The 23086-nt window shown below is 37.4% G+C and overlaps 1 protein-coding gene across 3 annotated transcripts; it reads right to left on the reverse strand.

Annotated features, from left to right (window-relative positions):
• Positions 1 to 1951: 1951 nt before the first annotated feature.
• On the reverse strand, positions 1952 to 20380 carry mark3a (MAP/microtubule affinity-regulating kinase 3a). 3 transcript variants are annotated; one of them, XM_060872403.1, is made up of 18 exons: positions 19616 to 20380; positions 16074 to 16268; positions 15744 to 15797; positions 13411 to 13459; positions 10968 to 11033; positions 10811 to 10881; positions 10295 to 10351; positions 9240 to 9476; positions 9016 to 9135; positions 8365 to 8464; positions 7715 to 7827; positions 7414 to 7561; positions 6996 to 7195; positions 6771 to 6877; positions 5844 to 6083; positions 5551 to 5577; positions 3333 to 3377; positions 1952 to 3000 (listed from the first exon to the last, which is right to left on the reverse strand). In XM_060872403.1, the coding sequence occupies exons 1-18, from the start codon at positions 19664 to 19666 to the stop codon at positions 2643 to 2645; spliced, it is 2238 nt and encodes a 745-aa protein (XP_060728386.1). In that variant the 5' UTR covers positions 19667 to 20380; the 3' UTR covers positions 1952 to 2642. The 3 variants fall into 3 exon arrangements, with proteins under 3 accessions (XP_060728386.1, XP_060728384.1, XP_060728385.1); XM_060872401.1 differs by lacking the exon at positions 3333 to 3377; XM_060872402.1 differs by lacking the exons at positions 3333 to 3377; positions 5551 to 5577.
• Positions 20381 to 23086: the final 2706 nt, after the last annotated feature.

The raw sequence follows: 23086 nt of genomic DNA on the forward strand, positions 1-23086 counted from the left end.
TTGAGCATATCACCAAATTCACAGTGTTCAGCTCATTTTTTTAGCACTACCACAAACACTGCCACAGATTCCCCTTCTAGCTGATTTCCTCTGTGAAACCGAAATCACTCTGCAATTACTAAGGGCTTTGGGGAGAAATGTGCTTTAAGAGTGTTCACTATATGATTATATGTTTTCTCTCCAGGTTTCTCTGGCTGCAGGAGGTTACGCAGTAGTGTATATGTCTTTGGACCATTACACTAAAAATGTGGGTACAACTTTCTCTTCAGTAATAGCATTAGCTGCTACAAAGTACTCAACTCTTTCTGTGTAAGAGCACCACTGCTCACTGCTTTCCTGAAAAAGTTTTTCCAAAAACTGATGCCATTTTATCCGTTCTCTGTCATTTAACAATCAATTCAGTCACTTATCTGAATCGTTGTCTTTCCTCCCCGCTTATCAGCCAAGACGTGAACTTGTAGTAGACTGTTATTCGCGTTTTTCCGCGTTCATTTCCGCCTATGCAAAACACACACGGGATAACAAGATCCTCGTCGCCACTTTTGTTGTGTACTTTAGGAGACTATCCGAAGTATTCAGTAGATTTATGAGACACACACGGACTTAACGTAACTGTTCTTTATTCACACGAGCAGAGAGAATTCACCGGAACATGTATAACCGGAGACACATGCATGAAGTGCATTCTGGGAAATGTAGTTAAATAACAGCGTTAACCACATACACAACAGTGTCATTAGAGCTTCTGTAATTGGTCATGCCCAAAGCGATTCCCATACTGAAACACCGAGCAAAGTTAGAAAAAGAACTCTCCATGGAAGGTATAGTTCTTCAGTAGACCATGGCTCCACCTAGTGGGGAAACTGCTATATGATGGTTTTGTGTATTTGGAGCATAATATTTTTAATTTGATTATAAATGATGCTTGCAACTGTAACCACCTGATATGGAACAACACTGAAATGTCTAATTATCTGTTATGCGAAACCACTAAATCTTTTGCAATTAAAATGTGCATTTTTAGCATTTTTTTAAATTGATGTTTAAGCTACAGAATGTATATAAAACCTCTTGTATTTTTGCTTGCTTTCCCCATCTCTCCCCTTCTTCTGTTGCTTTAAGAGTAATGCATATCCATTGCTGTAAAGGTAACAAAGAAATGTTTCAAATTGGCCTGATGCCAGGGGAATATGGTAAGTGACTGAGTACCCACAGTACAGAATTTCTACTAGGGTGCTGCCACTTGTGAAGGTGGTATTGCCAGCGATTATGCAATACGCAATGCACTATTATGCTTTATATCCTATAACCATATTTGTATGCCTGGTATTTAATTCAATTTTTACTTTCTGAAGTATATGGCCAGGTTTGATCTAAGTTTAAAATTGTATTTAATATAAAATACATTGTTTGGAAAAATGCAAAGCCATTGATGACCTAATACCTGCTCAAAAGTAAATTCAGCAACCATCCTTCTACCTCACTCCTCCAGAATGCCCCTTTTCATTCCCACTCCAAATCAACTGTGAAATGTGAAAAAGTCTTCTTCAAATAAATATTGATGATAATAGAAGCTATAAATAAAACTATTCATTTGTATAAAGAGAAACTTTCCCCTGAAATTGAATTTGAAGTTAATTACAATTCAGTTCATTTTATTCTCGTCACAAAATCCATATTGAAGCTCTCAATTGGTTACCACATGTGTTCTTTGCGTAAATAAGCCATTTGTAGGTGTTGAAGTGGTTATCTAAAATGTTCAGTACAGTGCTATTCTAGGAATAAGAGCTGTACTCTACTTGTCTGCTTAGTGCCCTTGTCTACCTTCCAATAACCAAGGCAAGCGAAAGCATGTATTTTCACAATGCTGGAGTACACACATGCACTTTCCAGAAGAATGGACACTTTGAGTAATGAAGGGTATGAAAGAACAATTAAGCCTACAAGTGGCAATCTTGTACAGCTGTTTTAATATAATCCATAACTGCAAGCAATAACAAGTAGCCCTTTAAAACATTAGAGCTCTTGAGTATGAGAATTTCAACAATGTAATTAAATGAATAGGTGCATTATTTACAAGTGGGAAATGGGCATAAAATAAATAAAACTTCAGTCTTGCAGCATTCACACAATGAAGGTGAACTAAAACTGGGTAGCTGGATCACATTCAAGTACAAGCACAGAACTCTAATAAACTTGACTGAGGTGCAGAATAACAAGCAATTTAAAAGCATTTTGGCTCTTCAAAGATTTTTACATAGCCTTTATACACAGGCTGCTCAAAACACCAAATATCTATAGCATTGCAACACTGCCTGAAGAGGAATAAAGTATCTCTGGTTTTACACTTTTGGGCCACATCTTGAGTGTCATTCTAGAGGCTATAGTGTGTGTCTACACGTGCACATTCTTTACCAAAAGATTCAAATGAATTCTCTTTTTTACAGGGTTTAGCAACTTGTGGCACATAATTTATTGCTTTTAGCAACATTAAAGTCTATACATTTGAAATACATAGGTTAAGTGGTTTGTTAAAAAACCCATACATTTGCAAACTGCTACGTTTGTGATTGTACAGCTTTGTTTCTCTATATAGCATTTAACACTTTCATTTTTCTCCTACATGAATAGATGATAGACATTCATAGCTTGAGCTCACTGGCAACTTTGGAAGCAATGTTTTTAAAAGCAATGGATGTCCCAGATATCCTCTTAAAACGGACACCGTTGAGTGAGAGGCGGGGTAGTTTGCAGACCTCCATCTCCCACTGGACAAGGCTGTCAGCATGTCCATCGCCATGGACACAGAGAAGCAGGAAGTGTTCACGCTGTTCATAGTCGCAGTTGTTGGCGTCAAGAACTTTGCGGATCTCATTCATGATGGCGGCTGGTTCCATGCTGCTGGTAGTGTTCATACTCCAGGTGAAACGGAGAGAGCGGGGTTTCCCGTCTTTTCCATCTTTCCCTTCATCTTTTTGCTGATCCCCAGGTACATGGCGACTGAAAGAAGAAGAAAAAAAAATGTGAGTTGATATGTTAATTGTAAAATACTTTTACCAAGCCTGTAATGAAGGCAAAGTAAATCCAAAACCCAGCAAGTTAAATCTGTACATTAGACAGCAACCCACAATTGCATGCAAACCCCACAAAACAGCCCACATACCAAAATAAACATTAATCACAACAGAAAAAGCCACATGCAATAGAAACAACCATAATGAGAATACTCTACTTCCATTTCAATAAGATCAAATATCTCACAGGCCACAATAAAGACCATTCAAGCATGATGACCATGTATGAACCAGTGTAGAGAATCTCAAACACCTCACCTTGTGCCCTCAAATCTCCTGCTTCTCTCAAACTTGGTTGAGACTCTGTTATTTGATTAGAAAACAAAAAGGAAGAAAAGAAGGACAGCATATTTGAGCTCAGTGTGTCAGCATTGGTTAGAGAAGAGGAAAAATGAAAAAGAGAACAGAGCGATTACAATGAATGAGTGAAAAAAAATGCAGATTAGAGATCCAAATGTAGAGAAGCTATATATCAGACGCCAGTGGAAATCTCCGACAATAGTCATAATTTCCCTGAACTTCTCTGATGATGGAGTGGGAGGTCCCTGATTTAAAGACAAGGTGGGAAGGACTATACATTATGTGGCCAAAATATACGACACCCCACTTAGTTATTGATTTAATAACTGGTACATAAAAACACTAACAACAACATTGGCAATAGAATGGTTATAGTGAAGAGCTTAGTGACGCTATTTTAAACATGGTGCTGTATAGGCTATATACCATGTTTATGCCCTACATAACACTGAAGCCATATAGTTCTCACTCACACACCCCAACAACAACATCTACACTTACTTTAAACACTCATCTGTGCATTCCTACAACTCCCTATAGCCACTTCTCCTGACTGTGTTTAAAAAAATATATATATAATAATAATAATAATAATAATAATAATAATAATAATAATAATAATATTTATGTCATTTTAAAATCTTGGTATGCAAATAGAATATACGTTTATAATATGTTTCCAAAAGGATGATGAGAAGGAAGATGGGTCAGGAGGAAGGATAGAATAAGAAAGAAAGAGTACAGACTTACTAAGAGTCTTTGGCGCAGGGTTGGAGGGGGCTGACAGGGTGGGGGGCACAGAGGGGGCCCCTGTCCCTGATTTAGCAGCACACTGCCGCTTGCTCGGGTCAAAAGTGACCCTGAGGTTGGCAAAATAGAAATGAAAGAGAGAAAAAGACAACCACAGCAGGGGGAGAAGAAAGAAGAAGAAGAGGAAGAAGAAGAGGGGAAGGTTGGAATTGACAGAAGAAACAACAGAGCCCATTTTGTCAGTGATGAAGTATATTCACAACAATCTGTGGATCTAGTATCAGTTCGAAAAATACCCACAAAGTTGAATCCAAAGAAAATGATGGAGAAATGGTAATGAAAATTCCTAAGTTGTTTATTATATTCCTATTAAATTGCCTGTAAATATAATGAAAAACGATCAAAAACAAGCTACATGTGCCAGGGAGAGAGGATGAATGCATGAGTGATGGAGGCAAAAAGCAAACAAAGACAAAGAGATGAGAAAGTGAACCTCACAGTACGGCCCTCTTTAAGAAAATAAGTTACTTGATCTATCGGATGACCAAAGATGGGCCATTTCGAATGTCAATTGTTGGTTCTGTTAACTAAATTTACTGCTTTCTTTTGACGAAGATTGCAAAGATGATAACTCCCGATTATATATATACACACAGTAGTAAAAGACACTTACACAGAAATGAGTGACAATTATGGAGTTTGACGAAATTAAGCTAAAACAATTACAATCATATAGTAGATATGTTTACACGGCTGGTAATAAGTAATCTAATTTTCCCCAGGCCAAATGACTGTTTAATACTAATTACTCAAGGAGATACATTGTAAAGTGACATGATCCCTATTAAAATATAGACTCAATTATCACTTTATTAGGAATACCTGCTCATTGATATAATTAACTAATTGCTGTCAGGTTCTAACTCCAGTTAAATTACCACGCTTGCAGAATCACTAAATGTTTCAGCCCTTAAGGTGTCCCCATCATGACTATCAGAGGGAGTGCTGTAAAGCAGAAAAGTTCTTTATCATTTACTGGTTTAAAAAAAATGGATAGCTCACATGATTGCAACTTTACTGATCCATGACCATTTCATGGATGGATCATGCTACAACTCATTATCAGGAGTATGAGTTTGCAGGGGGAAAAAAAATAAAAGGAGAGTTACACTTTATGTTGCCATGAAGACATGAGTCAAGTCCACCAGTTATACCCAGTTAAGCAGATAGACTTGATTAGTTGCAATCCATAGCAAGATATTGATTTTACTTTGTCATATTAGCATGCAGATAAAGCTTTAAGGCATGCTTAATCAATACAAAGATAAATGAATGCAATCACAGCAACCGAAGAAAATCACTAAGCACTATATGTTAGTATTCCAGCTCATTTTAGTTCATTACCCCAACAGACTTGAAGTCCTACCTTTTGGAAAATCTGAATGACATGTTTCTACAATACAAAAAGATGACAAAACAAAGGAGGCAACATTACAAAGATGGACAAAATGAGAAAATTAACTAAAAGAACCTGCAATCTAACATTCTGAACAACTAATTTAAAATTAGAAAATATTTTTCTTCAATTTGTGTAGTCTTATATTTAATTAGCCGTATTTTATACGTGTTAGTAGTGAGTGACTACTGTTGGTATAAACATATATGCAGTTTTGTCTGAGAGTCTGAGTGTGTTCAGAGTTTGGGGTGTTGTGTGTTTACCTTCGTGTGAGTTTAGAGGTGAGCTTAGTGAGAAGGTTGTTGGTGTTGGCACGGCTGCGGGGCTGTGTGGGTGAGGTCGGAGGCCCGTTGTACATTGCAGTGCGACGATCCCTCACCTGCCCATGAAAGGTGCTGCGACTTGTGGTACCTCGTGGGAATCGCAGTTTATCAGATGTAGCAGCATTGCTGATGCTGTGAGTGGAGGCCCCTGGGTTGCGCTGATCAGGAGACAAAGACGCACTGTAGAAATACAGGAAGGAAAATGGTAAGAGGTTAGAGACATTTTCCTGTCTCTCTTCTTTTGTCTGCAACATCCTGTAGAACCAGCAAAGTATTTTTCTGCATTCTGCTGCCTGCAAAGCAAATGACCTACAACTGCAATAAAAGACTACAAAACAGCTATAAGATGATGCACTAAACCCAGGTTAGACATATTCCAGTACAAGCCTCAAAAGACAATACTGAAACACTGACATTTTTAATATTAGTACATTTTGTAATGACAACAAATGAAATCAATTCAGCAATACAGCAGGAGCTGAACTTAATCCCAGGCCACATTAGTTTTTTGTGAGATCCTAAAGTGCTGTAATCATAGTCTAAATTGTTTTTGGGGGGGAAAAAAACATTCAAAATATCCTATTGATTATAGCCAATAATATATAAAGCCTGAAATTCCAATTCAATGTTTCAATAGAACAAATAAGGGCAAGTATTTGCCCTTTAGGATCATGATAAATGATAAAGATATAATTTTCCTCAATTAATAACATGCTTTCATGGAACTGTCAAATTTATTTAATGGAAAAAATGTGGATCAACTGTGGATTGTGCTTCTAATGTTTCTAATACAATGTTCAATATTATAATATAAATGTTAAGTTCAAATCAGCTAGTCTGCAATGACAGTGTCCATTCAGACTGTACCTGTTCTCTTTTCCATTGGGAACAACAGAGAGGCGATCTGTATTGTTCCTGTCACTGCACACATACGTGTTTCTCCGACCCATTCCTCCAGATCCTCCAGTGTTATTCTGAATAAAACCAAAACACACATTTTCACATCACAATGCAAAAATCACAAAAATAGTAAATATTATTCTTGCTGAAAAAAGAAGTTAAAAAAAATATATACTTAAAGCAAGCCCTCACATTAGGAACGAGAGAGTTGCCCGTCTTGCGGTCAGGTATATCTGCTTTGTTAGGGTTATTTGCATTTCCCAGTAATGGGCTGGGGGGGCTTTGTGATGGAGCCTTACGGACTACAACTCCTCCATCCTGCTTAGTGTTAACGTCTGCTGTACTGGGAATGGGCCTCTTAATGTTACTCAATCCGGTGTTTACACCGCCAACTGAGAGAAACAGAGAGATCAATAAGAAAAGAGACCAACACATTCAACTCTGTGTTTATAATCTTCCATTTACAATATACAAGTAAAATATTGACTTTAGAATAACCTTTTTTTAAACTGTATTATTTTGTAATCTACGTCATTTGAATATTTAAACAGTAATGTGGAATATTTCTATTTGAATTAGGGTGAATTTAAACGGTCAAGTTGAGTGCCACCTTGGTCACTGTAGCGTCTAGTTTTTTGATTGGACGAGACACTTCTCTGGACCTTCTGGTGACCTGGTGACTGGCCATTCATCTCACTAGCAGGCCTGTTTTTCACCACGGAGAGATTGCTGTTGGTGCTGTTGGAGTCATTCCCCTCCTGCAAAAAAATGGCCACAGAATGTAACAAAAATCCCTGCTCGTCATGTATTATTTGACCCATTGTGGTTATACATAATTTTCTGTGGATATATCCACAGAATGTACTGAAAATGTCCAATGAGGACATGGCTTTAGTGGAACAAGTCCTTACCTCATTAACCTTCCTGCCTAGCAGCAAGTAAGTGGCTGTAATATCATCATATTTCATCTTGGACAAAGACTCTTGAATCTCCTCCCTGGTGTAGCCCATACCAACCATCACATCTGGACAAGTCAACAGAGAAATGTGACAAATCAGTGACAGAATAAAGAGTACATATTAAAATACCTCTTCATGATTAAGCTGGTCTATTCTGAAATATGATCAGATCAAGATGATGACATAAGTAAATAATGTTTACAGAGCTTGAGACATATAGAATATGTATGCTCGGGATTTTTTTACAGGTAATTTATAGGTGTTCACCAATATCCATTGGTAAAGATGACTATTGGTCTGCAGAGAAAAATCATTATAATGTCTAGATCATGCAAGCATTGTAGAATTTTATTTAATAGCTACTCGCTTTCTGTTCAAAATTAACTTGAACTTGTCTTCCACAGTGGACTGTGTGCCCATTCAATCCATGAGTATCTATGCGCATGATGCACATGAAATAAAGAGGAAAGTTTTAGTTGAGGAAAAGGAGAAAAATCATGTCTGTTTGCATGTGGTTCCTTAGGCAGATCTGACATTCTATAAAGGCTGTGACCTTCACAGACAATAGCAAACTGGAAGCAGAGACCAATTTTGCTGCATACCTATTCTCTTCACGTCACAGATGTCAGCCTCTGGTTCAATGTATGGTTTGAGCTCATCCTCCTCTGAGCCGGAGTTGATCCAACGATCCTTCATGATTTGCTGTAAAAGAGAATTATATGTCGGGTAAAGTAAAGCCACAACAGACACACAACAACTTTAAGGTTAAGTCACTTTGTTACATTGATAATATAGGAAAAAATTTTTCGTGTGTTTTTGTCTAAAAAAACAAGTGAATTCTTGTCAAGAGTAAATCCAAGGCTTGTTTTCATTGTCATTGCAATTTGTCTGAAGAGCAGCAGAGGGCTCACAATAAAACAAACAGTGCTTTCAAACTGTTGCTTCTGTTCTTAAATATGAAAGAGCACCAATGTATAAATAAAAGTTGGCAAATATTGACATAGTCATTGTTGGAATACACTGTAGGACTGTGATTACGCCAGAAGAGTATGAAAGAGAATAATGAAATGTTTTATGTCTTGCAACTAGGAAACGGTAAGCTGCAGACCAAGCTTTTTATGCACTGCCTCACTATTCTTCACACTTACAGAGCCTACAGGCTATGTACATACCGCAACCTGCTGCAGCATTATCCATTGTTCTATGGGAACAGTACTAGTTTGAAGTTTAAAAAGGATGCCAGAGATACCAACCTCTAGTGTTCCTCTCTTTGCAGGGTTCAGCACGAGGAAGCGTTTGAGGAGATTCTCGCAGTCTGTAGACATGTAGAAGGGAATTCGATATTTACCTCTTAACACACGTTCACGTAGCTCCTACATACACGACAAACACACACAAAGAAATAAATAAATTACAAAATGATCTCTATTTAACTACAAACGATAAACAGAACTGTACATAGAACAGGAATTCAGACCTTGAGGTTCTGGCCATCAAAAGGAAGTGATCCGCTAACCAGCGTGTACAGTATGACCCCCAGACTCCAGACGTCCACCTCAGGCCCGTCATATTTCTTGCCCTGAAAGAGCTCAGGAGCAGCATATGGAGGACTGCCACAGAACGTGTCTAACTTATTATTCACTGTAAACTGGTTGCTGAAGCCAAAATCTGCTATCTTTATGTTCATATCAGCATCCAACAGCAAGTTCTCAGCCTGTGAGGGCAAAACAGATATAAAGCAGATAACATAAAAAGTCTCCTCAATCACAAATGACACAGAGATGAACATTTAGTAGCTTTATGCTTGCAACTGCAGTATCTAAAATGAAATCCAATGCAGTGATTAACAGGCATAATTCAGTTAATGATAAAAGCATATTGTTAGTGTATACCTAAAGCCGGGCATACACTACACAATGTATAAAAACAGAACAGGATCTAAAACAGAAAATCTTGTACACATCACTCTCTATGTTTTAAAGAAAAACAAAAAAAGAAGGACCTGGACATACAACATCTGCCTGAACTTCATTGTGCCTCTCAAAATGTCATCACCTTTACATGTTAAATCCATTATTCTTCAAGCATTTCACTGAAAAGTCCAAATTTTTTCACAAAATTTTCACTATCACACAGTGCAATACTTCGGTTTTCATTCACAAAAAGCAAAGAAATTTAAGATGGAAAATAATTTCAGATACTATTGTGCATGACAAATCATTCATATTACTAATTACCGCCGGGCCAATAATTTACCCCAGAGCCAACCATTCTTATCTCCTTCTTTCACTTATATAGATGCATACTGTACGTGTAGTCAAAAGCCCTCTTATTGTTCTCATGGATTATTCATGGCAGTCTGAAGTAAGGGAAGGATGACAGCATAGCTAAACTAGATAATGAGTGAGCTCGCCACAGGACATGTTGTGCTTTCTCACATGTAGTACAGACACAGAGCAAAAATACCCACGCCATAAATATGAGCATATCCACCCTCAAGCCACAAAAGCGTGCACATCAATCCACACTTACCTTCAAGTCTCTGTGAACAATGTGTTTCTGGTGACAGTACTGCACAGCTGATACAATCTGAGAAAGAACAAAATGTTTTCATTAAGCAGACTTAAATTCTAGACATATCAATGTCTAAATAGACTTCCTTTTGTTGTCTATTACACCGTACACTCACTTTTCAGGAAGGCTTGTAACTTAACTGAAAAAGGTACACTGTGCTCTGAGCAGCACAGGAGGGAGGAATAATCTGCGTTCACCGACTGGCTAATGTTTCATTCCAGTGAAGAGATATGCTAGACCTGTATTTCCCAGTATGAATGTGGCTACTATTAGAGCTTGTTTACCATTCTTTATCTTAAATCTGCAGATGTTTTTTAATATTAATATTACACCAGACAATGCATAGTGTGTGTGTGTGTGTGTGTGTGTGTGTGTGTGTGTGTAAAATGAAAGTTTAAAGAGCCATCTCCAGTCTGATCAGACTGTACAGTATGTGAGATTGTGAATGTAAAACAGATGTTAAGAACACTACACCTGTCTAAATTTAGCTCTGGCCTCTTTCTCCTTCATCCTGCCATGAGTAACAAGGTAGTCAAACACTTCACCTGCAGACAAAACAAATGAAACCAATGAGATCAAGACAAAAAAAAAAAAAATGTCTGATAAACCAAACGGATGTCCATTTGCTCACCTCCACTGGCATACTCCATCACAAGATACAGATTCCTCTCTGTCTCGATCACCTCAAACAGCTTAACTGCAAGGGAGAAGGAGACACAAGACCAATTAGAATGTAAATGTTACTCGTTCCAAGTGAATAATCTTCCAAAGTTTAATCTGAATGTGACCCTGAAAATGATGAAGCAGTTTCTAAATAATCAGGAAGATTCGTTCTCTTAATTTCAATGGGAACAATGAACAATACAGTGATGCCTCGCACTTTTAATGCTACTTTACACTTAACTAAACTTTAGAGCGGGGAGATCAGCAACTAGAAAATAGAACAGACCCCCGTATAACAGAACCATTAATCATGCATAGAGTTAAAAATAGGAAAGGAAAATAATAAATGAATAAATGGATAAATAAATAATTAAATAATTAGAGAGAGAGAGAGAGAGAGAGAGAGAGAGAAAAATATGTGGAGATTTATGACGTAAACTGGTACAATGAACACAGGTTCCGGCATGGTGGAGTCGGGGTTGGAGGAGGGAGTTTAGATCGCAGCAGCAGCGAAGCGCTAGAAAGTGGCTCTATGAATGCGAATTTAAATTGTTGGGTAATATGGAGGTCGTAACCGGATTAGTGCGTCGTGGACAGCTGATTAACAGCTGATGCACGCTTGACGACGTGGCCTACCAGAACTAACGTGATGCTTGATTTCTCTAAACTTAACTGCTACAATTTCTGTTTTCTTTATATTAATTTTGCTTAATTTTCTTCATCGTTTTTGCCTTTTTTGTCACTCTTTACTCACTAACATCTGCCGGTCGTTTTAATAAAAACCTGTCTGCATATCAGATACGGTGTAGTCGCACAAGTTAAAATTTAACGGATCCAACGCTTAATACGGATCCGAAAATTAAGGATCCAAAGATGGTCGGCACCTCATGCAGCGCCTTTGCGACTCTCCATAGGAAATGAATGACTTCCTGTTTATCGGCCGTCGTTCGTCATGTGCAGTGGAAAGGCGGCTTTAACCGAGTGAGATGCGGGAAGGTGAGGCGGGGGAAACAGAGCACATGTGACTGTTGGGGATCTTTGTTTCGGCAGCGGCGGCTCGGATGCTCGCATCTCAAAGATCAGCTCGTATCTCAAAAAAGTTGTATGTCAAAGCACTCGTATCTCGAGGTATCACTGTAGTTGTTTTTCAAAAAACCATCTGCAAGTGAAGATTTAATTAGGGATAGGCAGTATGACAAACATGCAATTTCATTAAAATTAAAGACATTCATTTAAATAAAAATGTTAAAAAATGATTTTAACATTCTTCTGTTTCTTCCTGTTTGAAACTTTAAGAAAAATGTCAGGTAGATTAAAAAAAACATAATTGTGCTGCTATAATTTACCGTGTTGAATTGCCTACCCTTAGTTTTAACATGTAAAAATGGTTATTTCTTCATTTAATTTTATAGCGCATGTCTTTTCATATAGAACTGATGTACACTTGGACCTAAAAATGAGCAAAAATGTTTAACAATTCAAATGTCTACTTAAGCAGGTTTTGCTCTTATTGTTCTTAACAGAACTCTTTTTTTTAAAAAAAAAATCATAGTAATTTATCTCTAAAATTTTACAGTGATATTGACATTAGATCTGACATCTGTATAAGGAATATTTTCAATATACACAAGCAAATATTCATTATTGCTTTTGTTTGCTTCCAGTCCCAAGCGTACTGTATGCTGTGGTTGGACTGTCCTGGAGAATTTCATTTGGCGATGCTTTGTTTCCTTTATTTTATGGAGCACAAAACTATGCAGTCTACATCTGTTTTTAGGCGACGTGAACCAAAATAGCAAAATGGTTACAACCTTATGTCAGTTTCACATTGTCCCTAATTAGCATTACATTTTTGCATTGTGCGGTCACTGATATGAAAATGATTCCTTGTTGACCCTTATTTTAATCTTTTTTTTTTTTTTTTTTTTAAATCTGCAAATAACACTTGTATCAAAATATGTATTGTATTTGAAACAATGTGCCAGTTCGCCATGTCTGGACAATTTGTGCATTCATTTGTTTAAGACCATTAGGTATGTGGCAGAGTTTGCAATTTTATAAATGGTTAGACAAGTACGCCATTGTACTTCCATCGTTCTGCCGTTACACTCTGCAATAGAGATGGCAGCACTAAGGAAATGTCTCCCAGGCAACGTGTTGCACTCTCTCACACAGATTCAGGAGAAATAAGCATTTAAATCAGTCAGTCTACACTGACAGAGCTTCTTTCTGTGTACACTTGAGGATACGTCTGCTTTCCCGACTCATTGTCTTTTGTGCAAATCAGAAGAAATGCAGAGGATTAACCAGTGTATCCTAATCCTGAAAGGCATGGTTTTATAAGGGAGACAAAAGTAGGGAAAAAATGCACACACCATTTACTGTCAAAATATATTTTCTTTAAAACTTACCAATATTCGGGTGGTTTAAAATCTTCATTATTCTAACTTCCCTGAAGAGCTGATGGACAAAAAAATAGGACATGGTATTGAGCAACAAATTCAGTAAGGGACACAACCCACAGACATCATTTCACCAGCTTCACAGACAGAGTGCTAAAGACACTGAGCAAGTGTTAAGAGACATTTCTGAGACTGTTTACACATGCTGACTTTCTAGTACAAGCAGTAGTGCACTGTTCCCAAACCTCAGAACAAACAAAGCTCATCTCACCACTGACATGCAAAAAAAAAGCATTTTTTACAAGTCAATCAGGAAAGTATGACAGAGAAATGTTTGTTTTGGGCAAGCGTGTATAGCAATAATAGCTTAAATACTGTATATCTTAATACAGTAAAATAGATTTTTATGCAGTAAAAAAATATTAATAAATAAATAAATAAATAAAATAATTTGCAAAAGTTAAAGCACCAAAAAAAAAGAAGAAGGATGGTAACGTTCATGACTATTTACTATATGTACATGCAAAAAAAATGTACATGCAAAAAATACCTTTGCTAAGGTACAGTATAAAGCCTGATTATTATTATTATTAGTAGTAGTAGTAGTAGTACTATTACACAAATCATAGCACACATATTTATTAAGTCTATGTTTAATATGGAAAAAATACAACCCTAAAAGGAAATCTGCCTGGTTAATATATATCTCTAACTAGCATTTAATCTAATGAACACCACTGATTCAGCCAGATGTATACCAAATGAATAGATATAAATGTGTCTCTGTGAATCCATCTGATTATAGAAGTGGCTGTTAAAAACAGCAAGGCAGAGCAGGGAGGGGAAGAATGGTGTGGAAATGGCAACAAGGACAGTGTTCATCAAGGGGAGGGGGGCAATGCTAGTTTTACAATGTAAGTGTTCTAAACATTTAGATATTATCCGAACGGTACGTCCGTCAATCCATCTTTCTCTATTTGCCCTCTATTTCTCTGCCTGATCGAAAATCTTAACACCTACGTGATTGCTAAAGAACACTGCGGCACGACAACTCACTTCAGTCAGGGGACAAGTGCAACATGTACACCCACGCACAATTACACAACCGTTTAGTGACAACGAAATTCTCACACATTCATCCAGACAAATGTGAGCTTTGGATAAATAACTCTCGAAAGCAAGGTCACTGCTACAGTAATACCCATAGGGGAATAGGACGATGCAGGGAAAAACAGAAATATAAAAGAGCCAGGGGGATTACAGAAGAGGTGCACTGGTAATACATCAAAGCAAATTTAAGATATTTAAAAAAAATAAAAAAAATAGTTATGCAGGGTTATTTTGATGATTTCTCTGTGCGTTGATTAGCACTATATGAGTCAGAGCTTTTATTTTTTGGCTCAGTACCAGAAGGCAAGAGACGCAGAATATACGCAGAATCCAAAACAGTGGTGTTGTGGAAACTCTAATGGTAACTGCAGTGCGTTTTTGTGCCCAGCTAATAATAGAGACAGGGTCTCTGAAAGCATGTCTCAGAATGAAGGAAAACATGAGAGTGGTTTCTACTCTATTTCTCTCCGGCTTGATTTTTTTTTAATTTCATCTATGCTCATGGGCCTCTTCTGAATCTCTCACCGCCCACAACACTGGCCCTTCTGTGGCTCTCCTTATCTCCTGTTGAAAAATCTTCCTGCTGGTCTCAGTCTCACATCACTCCTATCTGCCACCTATTTGTCCATCTGCCATTGCTCCAGAACCCCCACTGCACCAGTGCAGACCAACAGAGAACAAGCATAATGCAGATTTTCTTCAGATTGTTTAGATAAACAATGCCAACACACAGAGACACAGAGATGGGGATTATGTCAGTAGCACTAAAAAAAAATTGCAGATCCCAGACAAGTGTCAAGATTATAATTTTGTCTTTCCGGGCCTTATCTTAAATTACCATAACCAGGCCTCCATTTTATTAATTATTCCAAAATCATAAAAAGGCATAAAAGACATAAAATAGCCCTTTATATGCACCATCTTTACTGCTTAGCTCAGTGAACACTAATACAATAAACTAGTGCTTTTCTGACATGATGTTCTAATTAAAGGATCAAACCTGATTTGATCTGAACCAAATCAAAGCCCTATGGACATAATTTCCCACAGACTTAAACAACGTTTCCGAGACCACAGTGACCTCCCTTCCTGACATGGATGGCATTATTTCATTGAGAACAAGGATACAATCCTTGTGATTCAATGCCATAGGTAATTTCTCCAAATGTCCATTTAAATAGATTTTAACCCAATTTTAGATTTTAACACCTTTAACCCAAAATGTAGCTCACCTTTTGAAGGCTTGTCGGATTCAGTTGGGTCCTGTCAATAATTTTTACTGCCACCTGTAAAAAACAATGATCTATTTACATTTTCTATGTAATACCAGTAATAAAAATCCTTAAAATTTTCTTATGACAATATTTGCATTAGTAGTATGGAGTTTAGTGTTTTTTTATTATAATTTCTCTCTCTTTTCCTCTTTGATGTTACACCCAAAGTATACTTTGTTAAATCAGACAATCTGCATGTACAGTCTAATCTCTTTAATAACCTCTAGCTGTAACATTCCAGTAGAAGTAAAAAGCTATGCAACAGGAAGGACACTGCTGACCACTCACCTCTCTGCCAGTGAGGATGTGACGACCCAGTTTAACCTTTGCAAAGTTGCCTTTTCCAATAGTTTTCAGGAGCCGGTAATTCCCAATGTGAGGATTCTGGTCTTCAGAACCTGAATTGCCTGAACTACGGTTTCGGCCACCCGACCTTACAGACCGAGAGGCCCCCTCCATACGGCCGTGGCCATTAGATGTGTGCTGTGAAAGTGAAATAGCAAATTATGATCATGATCAAGTTTGTTTTTTAAGATACCCAACAAGGTTCAGATCATCTTACATATATAAATACACACAAATATCTGAAATTGTGTACTAGGGCAACTGATATGTACAGAATAAATTAAATGCGTGCTTACAGTCAGCTCCAGAATTACTGGCACCCATGGTAAACTTTTTCCCAAGTGTGTGCTGAGTGTTTGGTACCAAAAAGCTTTATTTTTGTCTCATACTGTATGACACCATTTCACAGTAATGTCTAGTGAACTCCAGGCTTAATGTTTGTGGTCAGATAAAAACATAAGCCTTTATTCCGACATGCTGCTCAAAACGTTTGTTGGTATTGAGGTAGCACCTAATTGTAGTCCTGCAGACTTGGTGGGGAAAAACAACCCCTTATTATGTGTGCGCTTTCTTGTGATGCTGCACTAACTCCCAACAGCATTTTTAGGTAGATAGTTGATATTCTTAGTCCCTGACCTGGTGAACTACCATGATGTGTTTTTGTAAGTCATGCACGATAAGGGCATCTGCTAAAATGCAGTAATTGTCAAATGCTACCATCTTCAATCTCAAACTCTCTAACAATATTTCTTACTGTACATGGGGCAATTTTATTTTTTTTTGCCACAGTGTGGCCTCTTCTAAAAAGTCTCATTACCTGGTTTATGAAGTTAAAGATAATTTTATTTGAGTATTCCCTAAACTTACCTGCATTGATAAATTACTAAAAAGGTACCTAGCTCCAGAGCTGCTGTATAATATGTACAATACTTTATATTATATACAGTAAATTGTATAACATCTTTCTATTAGAATAATACATATTGCATAATAACTTTAGTATTAGTGTTAGGTTTATGGCAAACATTCTGTAAGACAGGAATGAAGACCGGTGTTATTTGTTTGTGATACTGATGGTACAGAAGACTGCAATATGCAAATGAACACAGAGGACATTTCAAGAACAACCACAAAAAAAAAAAAAAAAAAAAAATGTATAGATAACTCAGTTCAATTCAGCATATGATGTCACAAATCTTTGGTGTTAAGTTTTTGTTATATCATTTAAGAGTTTATCCATTTTTTATCCGACAAAAGAAAAATGAGCACAAAGCCCATAAATAACCAATCATATTGCCACTAAGCAGTAAGAAAGCATTTCGGATCTTAAACAGCTGTGAAATTTACAACATCTGATGACATAACTGCAAATATGAAATGGTGAAGTACCAAGTTCTGTTCTTGTATGACCTGAACAAATAAAGGTACAAATCCACCAACAGTCTGCAAAGCCAATGGAGTGCAGCATGCCATGTACGAAATATAAAGATGTGAAAGCAAAATACACTGATTTGTTTCCTAGATTAACAACCTAGCGCATATGCATTTTTAACATGGTATTTTCCTAAAGCACTGCATATGATGTGTTACAGACAAAACACATATGAGTGAGAAAACTGTTTAATTTGTAAAGAAAATAACATAGCACGTTGGTGTGACACAAAAAAACAACACTACTGTCTCCACAGAAAGCTGACCCTGCACAATGGGTAGTTTTAACTAAACCAGACTGAATGTCTCGTGACAGATTTAGTATTATCGGGACAGTCTAATCTAAACTGATGGCATAGCGCCGCTTTTTGAGTGGCCTTGAAAATGGATTTTTTTTATGCTGCACAGCATAAAGGCAAGCAATGATTAGCAATAAGAAATATTTGAAAGTTCAATGATCAAACAAAACTAACACACTAATATTAAAAGAGGTAAGATTAATTAGGACGGGGCGATTAAAATGTGGGTACTTAAAATACCATGATATGGTTATCATAATACTATGATGCGTCACTGGGATCAAACCAAGCACTTTGGAAGCAAACCGCTGTCCCTCTTTTGAGCGGGGGTTCACTGATACTCTCTTCTGGTGATACTCAACAGACAGGTTACTTTTGGGCTGAAATCTGTGTAACAGGCGTGAGTCAGTGCATCAATACCAATGCTGATAAAACACCTGCCATTATTATGTTTATCATGCTCCACAGAGATTTGGGATTCCCCTGTTTTAACAGATTAATCAATGACATTTGTTTTGATGTATTAAGTGTGTAAATTTGTTCAGATACGTTACATCAGGTTCAGTGTTATGTGCAGTGCTGTTGTCCTTCAGGACTGGATTCTAGAGGGTATTTAAATAATGCTCGTCTGAGGTTTATTTCATATACGGGGCATGTACATCGATGTTCTTTAGATCGCTTGCATCGATTTATATGAGAATTTAGTGACGATCAGAAACTGGTTTGATCTTAGAGCATGTATCTATAGGTGCAAGGCATTCCATTTACTGCAAAGGTCATATATGAACGATAATAAATATTATATATATATATATATATATATATATATATATATATATATATATATATATATATATACACACATACATACACACACACATACATACATATACATATATATATACATATACATATATATATATATATATATATATATACACACACATGCAGTGGTTCTTAATGACTAAATGGTTCGATGCAAAGCAAACTTGATCCCAATGACAAGCTGCAGTCGATGATGATCACATCACATCACATCCAACCACCTAAATACAATGCGAACAAGCCTGTGACGCAGACAAGACATAAGACACACTGTTTGCGACATTTTAGAGACGTATGAGGCTGGAGATGAATGTCTGGAGAAACTGCAGCAATAAGCATTCACCTGCAGTTCCTAGTCGTGACTCACCAGGCAGACAGCTGACTAACCCCCTACCTTACTTACCTCGCGCCAATGCGCATTAGTTCTTATCAGTCAAAGTGACAATGAACGTCTCTATACACCTAAAATACGGAGACATATCATAAAAAACAGTGCTGTACACACACTGCTCGGAGACAGAGTTTGATTAAACATATGCTGCACACATTAGGTAGATTAAAAGTCCTCTCCCTAATGCTGCAGACCCCACGGATGCATCATCATCATGCTGAGTGTCCATCTGTCTGAAAACAACTAAATCAAAGCAGGAACAAATCACGGAATTGTCCATGTACAAAACGTTAATGTAATGCACCATTTGAGTGAGTCGGACTATTTTTTTAAGTCATATCCGAGAGTGATGAGGAACAATGAAAGGACTCGTTAAAACCGTGCTGTAGGTGAGTGAACGAAAAGTTCCAGCTTGTCTGCTAGAGAATAGGATCATAAACACAACATTTCAGATACAGTGAACGTCCAAAAGCTAGCTGTTTCACAAGAAACATCCATGAACGTTATTAGAATGACCGAGAAATAAAACGGCTACTTACATTTTCAGTTTTCCGTTCGTTAACGGAAGGTAGTGGTGTTTTTGTTGACATCGTATCGTATCGCTGAATCGACTCGGAGTTACGAATTGAATCAAACGGGTTTTTTCTCGCACCGATTTTTAACGTGAAATTAACACCGTACTGTCTAACACCGTCTAAACCATTACGTTACTGAGATAATAAAGACACCGCCTGAGAAAACTTGTGGAAAAAACTTCACACTAGAATAACATCCAGGCTACAGATTGTGTCCCTGAGGTGAAAATGATGTTATAATCCAACGTAGGTGTCGAGCCATTCGCTAGTTAGCTAGTTTAACTGAATTCCCAAGTATCAGCAGCACGACGGATAGTTTGTCTGTGTCTCTGATTCACATTTCGGATGTCCGGCTGTACTGAAGAACAAATAATCACCCACAAGGCCCTGAAAGATCCAAACCACGGTCCTTTTGTGAAACAAATGACTACAGTTAAGCACTAAAACTTTGCTTTTCGATCATTCGATGTGTTTAAACCCGAACGAGGTGCCTTCACTGACAGCTTCATTCCTCCGACCTCTGCCTGTAGCTTTTGGTTAAAGCTCCTTCCTTCCAAGATGGCCACCCAATGGCAAACAAGCCAGGACCTCAAAGCGTTATTTCCCCCCTTACTCGTATTCTGACAAATCCCTCCCCGCTCATCTCTATCAGCTTGGAGAGAAGTGAGCAGTCCAATCGGAAGGCTGGATGCGAGCACCGTGGACATCTACAGCGAATAGCATCTCCTCTTCTATTGTGATTGTGGAAATGTACAGGCGTGGAAATAAGGCGGTGTTTGGAAGCCACAGGAAATGAGGAAACTCTGGTTTCTGTGCTCGCTGGACATCCTTCGGACACCTTTTTTCTTTGGAAAGTTTTCAGACTTTCAGGGTTGTTCTGGGAAATGGAGACGTGAGAAATTTTGCACCACTTTGTGTCATACAGAAATAGCAGTAAAGCCTTCAAAAGCACAGTAAAAATTCAGCTCTACCAAACAATAATTACATCCTTTTTCATCCGCATTCTACAGAGGCTTTAGAGTAGAAAAGGAAACCAGAATACCCTGAAGAAACCCCTGAAACAGAGTTAAGCAAGCTAACCAGAAATGATTGATTAATAGAAGTAAATTATAAAAGTTGTAGGGAAGCAAAATAAACCATCATTTAAATAATTAACAGTCATCTCCACAAGTTAAATGTAAAATTTCACACATTTAACACAATGTTCTCCTGATTTCTGCAGGTCTGTGGCTGCCTTTTAGTGCCCTTATAATAATGTGTCTTTATTATATGGAACACTAAAAGCATATATGGGGAATGTTGACACAAAATACTAACTAATATCGTAAATGACACTATTGGTTAGTATTTTGTGTCAGCATGGCATCAGCAGTCGGATGACCCCCGAGATGATGTCAAGAATATCCTACAGAAACAGCAGACCTTCATTTGTGGTTAATCGATAGTATGCCATTGATGCCAGCTGTACTGCTGTACAAGCTCAACTACATATATAAATGATCCCTCAAAGAATAACACACAACTTAAAGTATTGTTGTGTCAGAATTATGTGTTGGGGCTGCTTTACTTTAACTGGGAATTGGACTAAAGTCAGAAGAATCATGGATAGCTCCAAGGACCAATCTATTTTGGTAGAAAACTTGCAGGCATCTGTGAAACAGCTGAAGATAAGGAAACATTTGACCTTCCAGCATGATAATAACCCAAAGCACAAACCTAAGTCAACAAAGGAATGGCGTCAGAAAAAGATCAATGTTTTGGAATGGTGCAGACAGAGCCCAGACCTAAATCCTATTAAACCAGACTTAAGACTAAAAAAGGGCTGTGCACTGTAGATCCTCACAGACTTTAATAGATTTGTATTATTTTTGCAAGGAAGTGTGGCATCAAATTTGAAATTCAAAATGTTCTGTAACCAAAAAAGGCAGAATTCTGTATTTCAAGCTTTTCCCACTAATTTTTTTTTTATTTGCTTTGCACATTCATTTTTTTTGGTTGCTATATCACATGCTATATCACAAACCTGCAATTTCTTTTAAAAAGTTTCTAGTTTTCTTTTATATCTATCATATGAAGGAAATATTTCTCATGAATAAATACCGACACCTGATGGCCACAGCATTTACTGAAAGACTTATTGTCACTTCCCAGCACTGAATTCTTCAGTCTGACTGGTCAAATGATCAATTTTTCATAAACACCTGGCTATAAGCATTGTGTTGGCCATACAATGCTCTTCAGTAATGAGCTGGTGAAGGGGCAGGTTCTTCTCAACAAGCCTCAGGCCTAGCAGGCCTGTAATGTTTGCTAGCATAAGTAATTCATTGTGTGGGCTTCTTATGGCTAACCAGCAAGTTAGCCAATTTACACTATACACAGTTTCAGCATGACTAAGAAGTCATGATGCAGGATTCATAATGTCTAACCAACTTGGCTGTGTCAGCACTAACCATCTTAGAAAAGCATTCTCTATGCATTTCTGCTACCATTCATTCTGCACAGAATTGGGCAGTCAGACCACAGAGTGGCTCCAAATTGGCCATCTTGCCTGTATCAATTGAATCATCAGATTAATTGTTCATCTCTCACTGGGGAAAACTGAGAGGTCGTGGAGTGTACAATACTAGGAAGGAAGTAACTTGGCATGGAAAATGAACTGGGAACAGAGCAAAACTCCTGCACAAGAATATCGCTTAGCATATCCAACCAACTTAACAGACTGTCCAGTAAACAGTGGGGAATAACCATTGTCAAAAGCTGTTAAGATGATAGATTCATATGGTAGATATATTTGGGGGTGGGGGAATGAATCAAAAAGTTTGGTTTGACTGTACTTGGTGCAGATACTGCATATCACTGTGACATTATGGGAAATCCTTGGCAGGTATGCCCTCTAAGACTTTGGGGCCCTTGCAGTTTAGTACACCAACTGCTAGTTCTTTTTTATGCTAGTAATCACAGGTTGTCACAAGTGGGTGTGTCCCAGTCTCAATTTCAAGCTGTAACTTAGTGGCCTGCTTTTTTCTTTTGTTAATTTAAAAATTACTATCAAATTTAGGAAAAAAATTGTGCGATATTTTGCATATTAGATTGTGACATTTGTAAGATCTTGAACTCTGTTAACAATCTTTGTGGAATTAAATAAACCACGAGAGTGGTTTATTTAATTCCACATTTTATTTTACATGTACATGTTTACATTTTATTTTACATGTATGTTTACATTTTATTTTACATGTATTTTTAGTTTGAGTAAAGGGTGTCTGAACTAAAAAGAAGCAAATTAAAAAACTTGACCAAAGATCTGACCATGCTATTGGTTAAAAATTACAAATGAATGTAGGAAATTCGGTTGGCAGACAGAACACACTACATACCTATAATGTGGTTATTTTTTTTTTGTGCTTGCACACTTACTCTTGGTACTTTATAAGT

This window comes from Tachysurus vachellii, chromosome 6 (genome assembly GCF_030014155.1).
Source record: "Tachysurus vachellii isolate PV-2020 chromosome 6, HZAU_Pvac_v1, whole genome shotgun sequence".
NCBI classification, from domain to species: Eukaryota; Metazoa; Chordata; class Actinopteri; order Siluriformes; family Bagridae; genus Tachysurus; species Tachysurus vachellii.

Bases quoted from the DNA above. Each gene is read 5' to 3' on its own strand.
- mark3a (XM_060872403.1), bottom strand. From the start codon at position 19,666: ATGTCAACAAAAACACCACTACCTTCCGTTAACGAACGGAAAACTGAA. The intron at 13,460-15,743 runs GTGAGCTACATT...TTTGTCCATCAG, and splicing joins ATCCGACAAGCCTTCAAAAG to CTCTTCAGGGAAGTTAGAAT. The intron at 5,578-5,843 runs GTAAACACACAA...TTTGTATTGTAG, and splicing joins ACCTCTAAACTCACACGAAG to AAACATGTCATTCAGATTTT.